Source organism: Salvelinus namaycush, chromosome 16 (assembly GCF_016432855.1).
Source record: "Salvelinus namaycush isolate Seneca chromosome 16, SaNama_1.0, whole genome shotgun sequence".
Lineage (NCBI taxonomy): Eukaryota > Metazoa > Chordata > Actinopteri > Salmoniformes > Salmonidae > Salvelinus > Salvelinus namaycush.
In genome coordinates, this window is record NC_052322.1 from 28,855,477 (window position 1) to 28,868,172 (window position 12,696).

The window sequence follows — 12,696 nt, forward strand, 5'->3', positions numbered from 1 at the left end:
GTTACGTTACAGTCTTATTCTAAAATGGATAAAATAAAATAAATTCTCAGCAATCTACACAGAACACCCCATAATGACAAAGTGAAAACTGTTTTTTAGAAATGATATACATACGTATTCAGACTCTTTGCTATGAGACTCGAAATTGAGCTCAGGTGCATCCTGTTTTCATTGATCATCCTTGAGATGTTTCTACAACTTGATTGGATTCCACCTGTGGTACATTCAATTGACTGGACATGATTTGGAAAGGCACACACCTGTCTATATAGGGTCCCACAGTTGACAGTGCATGTCAGAGCAAAAACCAAGCCATGAGGTCGAAGGAATTGTCCGTAGAGCTCAGAGAGGATTGTGTCGAGGCACAGATGAGGGGAAGGTTACCAAAACATTTCTGCAGTATTGATGGTCCCCAAGAACACAGTGGCCTCCATCATTCTTAAATGAAAGAAGTTTGGAACCACCAAGACTCTTTCTAGAGCTGGCCGGCTGGGGAGAAAGGCTTTGGTCAGGGAGGTGACCAAGAAACCGATGGCCACTCTGACAGAGCTCTAGAGTTCCTCTGTGGATATGGCAGAATCTTCTAGAAGGACAACCATCTTTGCAGCGCTCCACCAATCAGGCCTTTACGGTAAAGTGGCCAGACGGAAGCCACTCCTCAGTAAAAGGCACATGACAGCCCGCTTGGAGTTTGCCAAAAGGCACCTAAAGACTCTCAGACCATGAGAAACAAGATTCTCTGGTCTGATGAAACCAAGATTGAACTCTTTGACCTGAATGCACCATCCCTACGGTGAAGCATGGTGGTGGCAACATGCTGTAGGGATGTTTTTCAATGGCAGGGACTAGGAGACTAGTCAGCATCGAGGCAAAGATGAACGGAGCGAGTAGAGAGAGATCCTTGATGAAAACCTGCTCCAGATTGCTTAGGACCTCAGACTGGGGCGAAGGTTCACCTTCCAACAGGACAATGACCCTAAGCACACAGCCAAGACAAAGCAGGAGTGGCTTCGGGACAAGTCTCTGAATGTCCTTGAGTGGCCCAGCCAGAGCCCGGACTTGAACCCGATCGAACATCTCTGGAGAGACCTAAAAACAGCTGTGCAGCAATGCTCCCCATTCAACCTGAAAGAGCTTGAGATGATCGGTAAAGAAGAATGGGAGAAACTCCACAAATACAGATTGTAGTGTCATACAAGTTTGTAGTGTCATGCCCAAGAAGACTCTATGCTGTAATCCCTGCCAAAAGTCCTTGAGTAAAGGGTCTGAATATTGATGTAAATGTGATATTTTATATTACCATATATTTTTTATAAACAAAATGTCTAAAACCTGTGTTTTCTTTGTTATTGTGGGGAATTGTGTGTAGATTGATAAGGAAAAAAATCTATTTAATCAATTTTAGAATAAGGCTGTAACGTATCAATATGTGGAAAAGGCAAGAGGTCTGAACGCTTTCAGAGGGCACTGTATATAGAACCATTTGTTTTTAGTGTGTGTGTGTTTTTGTGTGTGCGTGTGTGTGCGCGCATGCGAGCAAACATGCGTATGTGTTGATGGGTGGTGTACCTCAGAGTAGCGCGTTCCATGTCAAGCCCAGATAACTCTTTCTGCAACTAATGTGTATTACAGGTGTAGGACATCCTATAAACACTGTAAAGTAGAAGGAAGCACGGGACTCCACTCAAACTGCTATTGATCTTTATTTGTCATCTCAGAACACAGAACACTGAGTCATTCTCTAGCTGAGCCAAACCTTCCAGTTCTCTAATGTTCTGGAAGACCCCTGAATACCTTTGAACAAACATGGAGATCTCCTTCCCAGCAGGGAGCCCACCCAGAACAACAACCCAAATTCCATCTTAATCACAAACTGACTTTTCTTCAGCATATTGAGCAGATTTATAGTAGTCCTCCATATTGATGTATTGCATACAAAAAAGAAAGAGAAACATCATTAAAAACAGGTTACTCCATATTTGCACAGTATGGCTATTAACATAGGACATGACTGCATGTAGTATGGCTATTAACATAGGACATGACTGCATGTGCTGAAATACAACAGAGACATAATCTAAACGGCAGGCTCCTCACAGGTCACAGACATCAATTCAACATCTATTCAACTAAATGATGTGGAAACAACATGATTCAACCAATGGGTTTCTACGTACTCCATGAATGGAGACCAGGTCAGGTCAGATTTCTTCCAGGACCCACATACGGTGTACCTAACCTTTTCAAGTGGCAGAGATGACATCACCTCCTTGACCTACTGCATATTGATGTTTTGCTTAGTTTTCCACTGGGTTTATATATCTTCACATGCTCACTCTGTTCTTCTCCGCATCCATCCATCCATCCTCCTTCACCTCCTCCTCCCACAGACCTTGTAGCCACCAACCGGTCCTCTATCTTCAGTGGTCACCACGGTCAGCTTTCCCTGAGCGCTGTGTTTCTGGACGAGTACCATGACCGCCTGTTCCTGGGGGGCAAAGACGTCCTCTACTCCCTGAGACTGGACCATACCAACCTGGACTCCAAAGAGGTGAGTCCATGTTCCCTGTAATACATACTGTACCGATAGGCCAATGGGGGAGTTTAAACCCCTCCCCGTACTCGCCAACTCATGTACAATAAACCCCACATAAATAATTATTCCTAAACTCCCCCATTGAGTTTGTGTTGTTTGAGCTGCTGACAAGGGTGGCATGAACATCTCACCAGGATTCCATATAGTCATTTAACAGACACTCTTATCCAGAGAAATTTACTGTAGTGAGTGCATAAGTCATACTTTTTTGTACTGGTCCCTTGTGGTATTCAAACCCACAACCCTGGCATTGCAGGTGCCATGCTCTACCAACTGAGCCACACAGGAATACCAACCTCAAATGTCTCTAAATCATCTCTCTCTTTAATCCAGCTCCAATTTTAGGATTCCTAACTTAATCCCTGTAGAGATTAACACTTTAACAGTTTGAGTTAGTGGGAATCACTGCTTGAGCGGTGTGTGTGTGTGTGTGTGTGTGTCTGTCTGTCTGTCTGTCTGTCTGTGTGTGTATTTGTGTGTCCTCATTCACCCTGTGATATACAGCCTCCTGTGTGTGTCACACTTCTCCTGGTCTAGAGTTTACACTAAACTGTTCTCTTATCAGGTCTCTGTGGTTTCCCACCTGATAGGGTAGCAGAGGGAGAAAGAGAGACAGGAGAGAAAGCTTAACCCTAGCCCCAGGTTTCTCCAGCCTCCTCACATATCATTACCTCTAGAATTCTTTAATCCCCCTCTATCCCTCCTTCTCTCTGGTCCTCCATCATAGACTAAGCTCTCTGCTCCTCCCTCCCTGCCTCTGTATATCACTTAACCTGCTATGTACCAGTTTACTGTTAGACTCCATTTAGAAAGTCACCTCACTATTTATTATATTTTTAAAAATTAATTATGTAGGGAGTAGATCAGTTTTAATATTGCAGATATATTGTAGCTTCCATCAATGTAATTGTCTGCATCACTTCCAATCCCCCATATATTTTGTTGGCGCATATACATACACATATATATATATACATACATATACATACACATATATATATACATACATATACATACATATATACAGTGGGGCAAAAAAGTATTTAGTCAGCCACCAATTGTGCAAGTTCTCCCACTTAAAAAGATGAGAGAGGCCTGTAATTTTCATCATAGGTACACTTCAACTATGACAGACAAAATGAGAAAAAGAAATCCAGAAAATCACATTGTAGGAATTTTAATGAATTTATTTGCAAATTATGGTGGAAAATAAGTATTTGGTCACAAGCAAGATTTCTGGCTCTCACAGACCTGTAACTTCTTCTTTAAGAGGCTCCTCTGTCCTCCACTCGTTACCTGTATTAATGGCACCTGTTTGAACTTGTTATCAGTATAAAAGACACCTGTCCACAACCTCAAACAGTCACACTTCAAACTCCACTATGGCCAAGACCAAAGAGCTGTCAAAGGACACCAGAAACAAAATTGTAGACCTGCACCAGGCTGGGAAGACTGAATCTGCAATAGGTAAGCAGCTTGGTTTGAAGAAATCAACTGTGGGAGCAATTATTAGGAAATGGAAGACATACAAGACCACTGATAATCTCCCTCGATCTGGGGCTCCACGCAAGATCTCACCCCGTGGGGTCAAAATGATTACAAGAACGGTGAGCAAAAATCCCAGAACCACACGGGGGGACCTAGTGAATGACCTGCAGAGAGCTGGGACCAAAGTAACAAAGCCTACCATCAGTAACACACTACGCCGCCAGGGACTCAAATCCTGCAGTGCCAGACGTGTCCCCCTGCTTAAGCCAGTACATGTCCAGGCCCGTCTGAAGTTTGCTAGAGAGCATTTGGATGATCCAGAAGAAGATTGGGAGAATGTCATATGGTCAGATGAAACCAAAATAGAACTTTTTGGTAAAAACTCAACTCGTCGTGTTTGGAGGACAAAGAATGCTGAGTTGCATCCAAAGAACACCATACCTACTGTGAAGCATGGGGGTGGAAACATCATGCTTTGGGGCTGTTTTTCTGCAAAGGGACCAGGACGACTGATCCGTGTAAAGGAAAGAATGAATGGGGCCATGTATCGTGAGATTTTGAGTGAAAACCTCCTTCCATCAGCAAGGGCATTGAAGATGAAACGTGGCTGGGTCTTTCAGCATGACAATGATCCCAAACACACCGCCCGGGCAACGAAGGAGTGGCTTCGTAAGAAGCCTTTCAAGGTCCTGGAGTGGCCTAGCCAGTCTCCAGATCTCAACCCCATAGAAAATCTTTGGAGGGAGTTGAAAGTCTGTGTTGCCCAGCAACAGCCCCAAAACATCACTGCTCTAGAGGAGATCTGCATGGAGGAATGGGCCAAAATACCAGCAACAGTGTGTGAAAACCTTGTGAAGACTTACAGAAAACGTTTGACCTCTGTCATTGCCAACAAAGGGTATATAACAAAGTATTGAGATAAACTTTTGTTATTGACCAAATACTTATTTTCCACCATATTTTGCAAATAAATTCATAAAAAATCCTACAATGTGATTTTCTGGATTTTTATTTTATTTTTGTCTGTCATAGTTGAAGTGTACCTATGATGAAAATTACAGGCCTCTCTCATCTTTTTAAGTGGGAGAACTTGCACAATTGGTGGCTGACTAAATACTTTTTTGCCCCACTGTACATACATATACATACATATATTAATACAGTTGAAGTCGGAAGTTACACCTTAGCCAAATACATTTAAACTCAGTTTTCACAATTCCTGACATTTAATCCTAGTAACAATTCCCTGTCTTAGGTCAGTTAGTGTAACGCTCGTCTGAAGAAGTGGACCAAAGCGCAGCGTGGTACGTGTTCATGATAATTTATTAACCAACAACACTCAAGCAAAATAACAAAGTGAGAAACGAAACAGTCCTGTAAGGTGCAGCAACATTAAACAGAAAACAACTACCCACAAAACACAGGTGGGAAAAGGCTACCTAAGTATGGTTCTCAATCAGAGACAACGATAGACAGCTGCCTCTGATTGGGAACCACACTCAGCCAAAAACAAAGAAATATAACACATAGAATGCCCACCCTAATCACACCCTGGCCTAACCAAAATAGAGACTAAAACCCTCTCTATGGCCAGGGCGTGACAGTTAGGATCACCACTTTATTTTAAGAATGTGAACATGTCAGAATAATAGTAGAGAGAATGATTTATTTCAGCTTTAATTTTTTTCATCACATTCCCAGTGGGTCAGAAGTTTACATACACTCAATTCGTATTTGGTAGCATATACATATATGCGTGGTCCCATGGTGCTTATACTTGCGTACTATTGTTTATACAGATGAAAGTGGTACCTTCAGGCATTTGGAAATTGCTCCCAAGGATGAACCAGACTTGTGGAGGTCGACAATTGTTTTTCTGAGGTCTTGGCTGATTTCTTTTGATTTTCCCATGATGTCAAACAAAGAGGCACTGAGTTTGAAGGTAGGCCTTGAAATACATCCACAGGTACACCTCCAATTGACTCAAATTATGTCAATTAGCCTATCAGAAGTTTATAAAGCCATGACATCAATCCTGGAATTTTCCAAGCTGTTTAACGGCACAGTCAACTTAGTGTATGTTAACTTCTGACCCACTGGAATTGTGATACAGTGAATTATAAGTGAAATAATCTGTCTGTAACAAATTGTTGGAAAATGACTTGTGTCATGCACAAAGTAGATGTCCTAACCGACTTGCCAAAACCTATAGTTTGTTAACAAGAAATTTGTGGAGTGGTTCAAAAATGAGTTTTAATGACTCCAACCTAAGTCTATGTAAACTTCCTACTTCAACTGAATATATATATCTTTAAAAAAATACATATTTCCTTTATTACCCTCCAACCCTACCACCCCTCCCTCAATTGGAGCAAACTAGTGAACAACAACGCTTAGGCCTGTATTTCCAGCTTATACATACTATATACATTTTATGTATATTTTAAGTCAACTCACTATTAGTAATGTCTATACTCTTAGGCTCAGTCTGGCTGGGCCCACTAGTCTTTGACAGGGAGAAACAAACATGGATGAGTTGGAGAGATGAGGTCACAGAGACCAGGTTTGCCTGTGAACTGCCCACAGCTCACAGCTCACAGCTCACTGCCCACTGCCCACTGCCAACTGCCCACAGCCCACAACTCACTGCCCTCAGCCCACAGCTCACAGCTCACTGCCCTCAGCCCACAACTCACTGCCCTCAGCCCACAGCTCACAGCTCACTGCCCTCAGCCCACAACTCACTGCCCTCAGCCCTCAGCCCACAGCTCACAGCTCACTGCCCTCAGCCCACAACTCACTGCCCTCAGCCCACAGCTCACAGCTCACTGCCCTCAGCCCACAACTCACTGCCCTCAGCCCACAGCTCACAGCCCTCAGCCCACAACTCACTGCCCTCAGCCCACAGCTCACAGCTCACTGCCCTCAGCCCACAACTCACTGCCCTCAGCCCACAGCTCACAGCTCACTGCCCTTAGCCCACAACTCACTGCCCTCAGCCCACAGCTCACAGCTCACTGCCCTTAGCCCACAGCTCACTGCCCTCAGCCCACAACTCACTGCCCTCAGCCCACAGCTCACAGCTCACTGCCCTTAGCCCACAACTCACTGCCCTCAGCCCACAGCTCACAGCTCACTGCCCTCAGCCCACAGCTCACTGCCCTCAGCCCACAACTCACTGCCCACTGCCAACTGCTCACTGCCCACCACCGCTTCTTAAGAGCTTCAACAGCCACTCTGGCGCATCATATTTGGGAAGTGTTTGAACTGTTTCAATACAGTCTTAATGGTAATGACCATGCCAGAAATAAAACAAACACATGCCTATTAAACTCATGTAAATGTGCCACATTAACATGTAAATATTTTACTCTAAACAGAAATGATTGCAGCTCGATATAGACCTTGAGCTTTTGAGGAGTGTTTGTGTGTAAAACCAAACTTGTTTTATGTTGCCATAAATGTGGTCGGTTCTTAACAGACATGTCCCCCTAGTTTCACTCACACTAGAGACTAGATAAGAGTAGATTTAAACATACGGTCTGTGTGTAGTTTAGTATGTCATGGATCTACTTGATGCATGCCACAGTAAGGTCCTTGATTGGCCAGCTCATGCCAGGGTTTGTCAGTGCTTGTTATGATTGGCTGGTGCCTGGGCTTTCCGGCCAATGGATGACACTACTGAGCCAAACAGGAAAAGGAAGTTAATCAGCGCGCTGACAGCCAAGCTCTGGTAAGAAGTTGCCCTAAGGCACAGAAACCCAAGCTGACCAGATCAATGTCTAGACATAGAGGAAACTTTATCCTGCAATTGGTGTTGATGACTAACATGTCAGGATGGTTAAACAGAGGGACGGAGTTATAGAGACAAATAGAACATGATGACCACAGCACTTCCTATTTGAATCCAGGCAAGGAATATTAGTATAAATAGCGCAGTGTTGACTATCAGGTTGGCTGATTCTGTGGTTCAGACCATAAAAAGGCATGTTTCAGACAGGCAGGCAGTGATTTATTGTGGTTCAGTTCCAGACAGGCTCGATAAAGGGATAAAGTGTGATTTATAGAGGAGGCCCTAATCCTTTCTGTAACATTAATTTATGATATGATAGCTGTGTTACAGAAAGCACCTGTATCAGGTGTCATTTTCTCTCTTATGATGAATGGCTATGCATGCACTATAATGTAGGAGCACGCATGTACATGCACAGACACAAATACACATGGACACAATTGCGGATGGACACGTACGCACATTGTCACAGAAAGTTACTGTTTCCTTGATTGTTTTCTTGGTATTCTGTATATACCTCTTCCCGAAAGCAAAATAAGCTTTTAAATGAAACACACAAAAGAGCCATTGTTTCAGATAGCCATCTGTGAGTCAGTAATTTACAACACAGTATCTGATGGTGCCAAAGAGGGGCCTTCCAAAAACAATCTTGAATAAGCTGGATATTGATGATATAGAATGATATAGCACTGATAGCACACAATTAGCACTGATTAGCCCATGGATGATTGTGTGGGAGCAAAGACTTAGTGAGATACGGGCTTGGTTTCATATGTGATCTAGTAGGTCTTCATTGTTTAAACTGTGGCTAATAATGTTCTCATGCTCTAATTGCCTGTAGTTATATTGTGGATTTAGGCAGTGTACAATGTTATGACGTGATTTATCATTCTCTCTCTCTCTCTCTCTCTCTCTCTCTCTCTCTCTCTCTCTCTCTCTCTCTCTCTCTCTCTCTCTCTCTCTCTCTCTTCTCTCTCTCTCTCTCTCTCTCTCTCTCTCTCTCTCTCTCTCTCTCTCTCTCTCTCTCTCTCTCTCTCTCTCTCTCTCTCTCTCTCTCTCGTTGTAGATCTACTGGCCTCCGTTGCCTGGTAACAGAGATGAATGTGTCCAGAGAGGGAAAGATTCTCAGGTGAGTGACAGCTCAGTCAGACCAATCCACCTTTGAGGTCGCCTCTCTACTTCCTATTTACTCTAATAATGTCACATGTATGGTTTCCACCAGCCTAGCCTATTCAGCTGCTCTATCAGCCACTCTAGACAGTAACATTCTAGTCACCTTACTGACTGTACTGTACATTCTACATTGCCACATCTGGATCATGTTATCAGGAAGCTAACCAGCAAATTTATGTCGACAGTTGGCTTGCTGTGTCAACACTCCCTTTTCCTATATCCTACAGGCTACAGCCATAGTCCCATGCATCATCCCACCATCCCTTCATCTATCCATGCCTCCATCCGTGTGTACAGTGAAGTTGTTTAACAGCCCAGTGAATGAGATAGGGAGTCTTTCAATATCTAGTAATAGCCCCTCCCACATGGCTGAGGTGTCCAGAGTTGGGTTCCGACACAATAAACACCAGTAATTATATCTTTAAGAAGACTGCCCATATTGAAACTGGCCCTCACTCCCCAGTCAAACACTCTAAAGACACTTGTGGTTCCATGTTTAATATCTTCTGTCCGTGGGCAGCCTTGGGTAAGCCTTGGGTAACGACAGAAAGGGAAACAACCCTGGCATCTGGTCTGGGTTAGGTGATTTGGGCTGTAAAACAGGACTAATCTGTCTCTGTGGATGTGGGGGGGGGTTGGAGGGAAGTTTAAGACCCCCCCATTGGGTGTCAACACTGGCCCTATAGGTAACTGTGGCGTTTGAAGTGGCAGGTGAGGAGGGGTATCTAATATCAGGAGTTATTACGCGTTTCCTCCTCCCGTATGAGGTATGTGAGCTGGTGTTCGTAGGGGAGAGGAGCAGTCGTTATGGGTTAAAGTTGGGCCCACGGTAACTCAATCTAACCTGTGCCAAGGGAGCCGTGGCCAGTGTGTGTTTAAGCTCCCCTCCATACCCCTGGAGACACACCCCTGCACCCCAGCAGCACTCACCTACCATCAGACTCATTCAGACCACAGTTCAAGTGGACTTGGTTCTTGTCCTCTCCATCATTCTTTTAAACAGGCCTGGACTGAATCTGTTGCTGGAGATATGTTGTTTGTCAGAGAGGAAGATGGGGCCCATGTTTCTAGTCTAATGTCTAGCATCATTAACAATGACTGGACTGGGAGATGGAGGTGAAGTGTGTCTGCTGGGAATGTGTGTACAGGGTCACATCTGTAACACTTCACACCTCTAGTTCTTCCCAACCGGAATACGACCCACCACCTCCACCCCAGTGCCCTCTGAGGCTAGGGACTCCATGAGAAAGGCTTTCAGGTACTGTATGTGTTGTTAACCCCATGTAAGAGGCTGGTCCCCTGTTTTGAGGACTGTACTGTATGTGTTGTTAACCCCATGTAAGTTGCTGGTCCCCTATTTTGAGGACTGTACTGTATGTGTTGTTAACCCTATGTAAGAGGCTGGTCCCCTGTTTTGAGGACTGTACTGTATGTGTTGTTAACCCTATGTAAGAGGCTGGTCCCCTGTTTTGAGGACTGTACTGTATGTGTTGTTAACCCCATGTAAGAGGCTGGTCCCCTGTTTTGAGGACTGTACTGTATGTGTTGTTAACCCTATGTAAGAGGCTGGTCCCCTGTTTTGAGGACTGTACTGTATGTGTTGTTAACCCTATGTAAGAGGCTGGTCCCCTGTTTTGAGGACTGTACTGTATGTGTTGTTAACCCTATGTAAGAGGGTGGTCCCCTGTTTTGAGGACTGTACTGTATGTGTTGTTAACCCTATGTAAGAGGCTGGTCCCCTGTTTTGAGGACTGTACTGTATGTGTTGTTAACCCTATGTAAGAGGCTGGTCCCCTGTTTTGAGGACTGTACTGTATGTGTTGTTAACCCCATGTAAGAGGCTGGTCCCCTGTTTTGAGGACTGTACTGTATGTGTTGTTAACCCAATGTAAGAGGCTGGTCCCCTGTTTTGAGGACTGTACTGTATGTGTTGTTAACCCCATGTAAGAGGCTGGTCCCCTGTTTTGAGGACTGTACTGTATGTGTTGTTAACCCAATGTAAGAGGCTGGTCCCCTGTTTTGAGGACTGTACTGTATGTGTTGTTAACCCTATGTAAGAGGCTGGTCCCCTGTTTTGAGGACTGTACTGTATGTGTTGTTAACCCTATGTAAGAGGCTGGTCCCCTGTTTTGAGGACTGTACTGTATGTGTTGTTAACCCAATGTAAGAGGCTGGTCCCCTGTTTTGAGGACTGTACTGTATGTGTTGTTAACCCTATGTAAGAGGCTGGTCCCCTGTTTTGAGGACTGTACTGTATGTGTTGTTAACCCTATGTAAGAGGCTGGTCCCCTGTTTTGAGGACTGTACTGTATGTGTTGTTAACCCCATGTAAGAGGCTGGTCCCCTGTTTTGAGGACTGTACTGTATGTGTTGTTAACCCTATGTAAGAGGCTGGTCCCCTGTTTTGAGGACTGTACTGTATGTGTTGTTAACCCAATGTAAGAGGCTGGTCCCCTGTTTTGAGGACTGTACTGTATGTGTTGTTAACCCTATGTAAGAGGCTGGTCCCCTGTTTTGAGGACTGTACTGTATGTGTTGTTAACCCCATGTAAGAGGCTGGTCCCCTGTTTTGAGGACTGTACTGTATGTGTTGTTAACCCCATGTAAGAGGCTGGTCCCCTGTTTTGAGGACTGTACTGTATGTGTTGTTAACCCCATGTAAGAGGCTGGTCCCCTGTTTTGAGGACTGTACTGTATGTGTTGTTAACCCCATGTAAGAGGCTGGTCCCCTGTTTTGAGGACTGTACTGTATGTGTTGTTAACCCCATGTAAGAGGCTGGTCCCCTGTTTTGAGGACTGTACTGTATGTGTTGTTAACCCAATGTAAGAGGCTGGTCCCCTGTTTTGAGGACTGTACTGTATGTGTTGTTAACCCCATGTAAGAGGCTGGTCCCCTGTTTTGAGGACTGTACTGTATGTGTTGTTAACCCAATGTAAGAGGCTGGTCCCCTGTTTTGAGGACTGTACTGTATGTGTTGTTAACCCTATGTAAGAGGCTGGTCCCCTGTTTTGAGGACTGTACTGTATGTGTTGTTAACCCCATGTAAGAGGCTGGTCCCCTATTTTGAGGACTGTACTGTATGTGTTGTTAACCCTATGTAAGAGGCTGGTCCCCTGTTTTGAGGACTGTACTGTATGTTCAGTGGACAGGCCCAGTTATGTCGTTGTCTCTGGGCTCAGTGAAGGGCCATTGATGGGGTGCCCTCTCTGCCCCTGTTCTCTACCTGACAAAGACTCGGACATGCACACACACTCAATCAGGGCTCTGTTTGCACCTTTCCCTGCTGCTAGACAAAACCCCAGGCAATGTCATAAGTCAAAAAGTTACAAAGGCATGGATAGGTGTTTGTTTGATTGGTTGAAATGGACTTGTTTGTGATTTTGGCAGAGAGAAAGGCTTGGTTCACAACCCTTACTGAGGACTGATGTTATCCCAGTGGGTACAGGGACATGTGAGTGTGTACAGAGCAGCTCATTCCATCACAGATGGACACTTAAATGTGTGTTCTAAATATACCCTGACTGCCTATGCCAGCGGGCGGGTGAGTGAGGACAGAGCTATCCCTCCCTCTCTAACTTTGTTAGGCAGTGTTGGACATGGAGACCTCCCATTAAACAAACACCGTGGAGTGAAGCGGGCGCTGGC

The 12,696-nt window shown here is 44.6% G+C and overlaps 1 protein-coding gene across 1 annotated transcript in view; it reads left to right on the forward strand.

The window, feature by feature from the left end:
* LOC120060743 (semaphorin-3G-like) overlaps positions 1-12,696 on the forward strand; it is a 62,318-nt gene that overhangs the window by 19,031 nt on the left and 30,591 nt on the right. The window contains exons 2-3 of the mRNA XM_039010152.1: positions 2,391-2,551; positions 8,944-9,006. Of these exons, the coding sequence (XP_038866080.1) occupies positions 2,391-2,551; positions 8,944-9,006 (224 nt within the window). The remainder of the gene's footprint in view (positions 1-2,390; positions 2,552-8,943; positions 9,007-12,696) is intronic.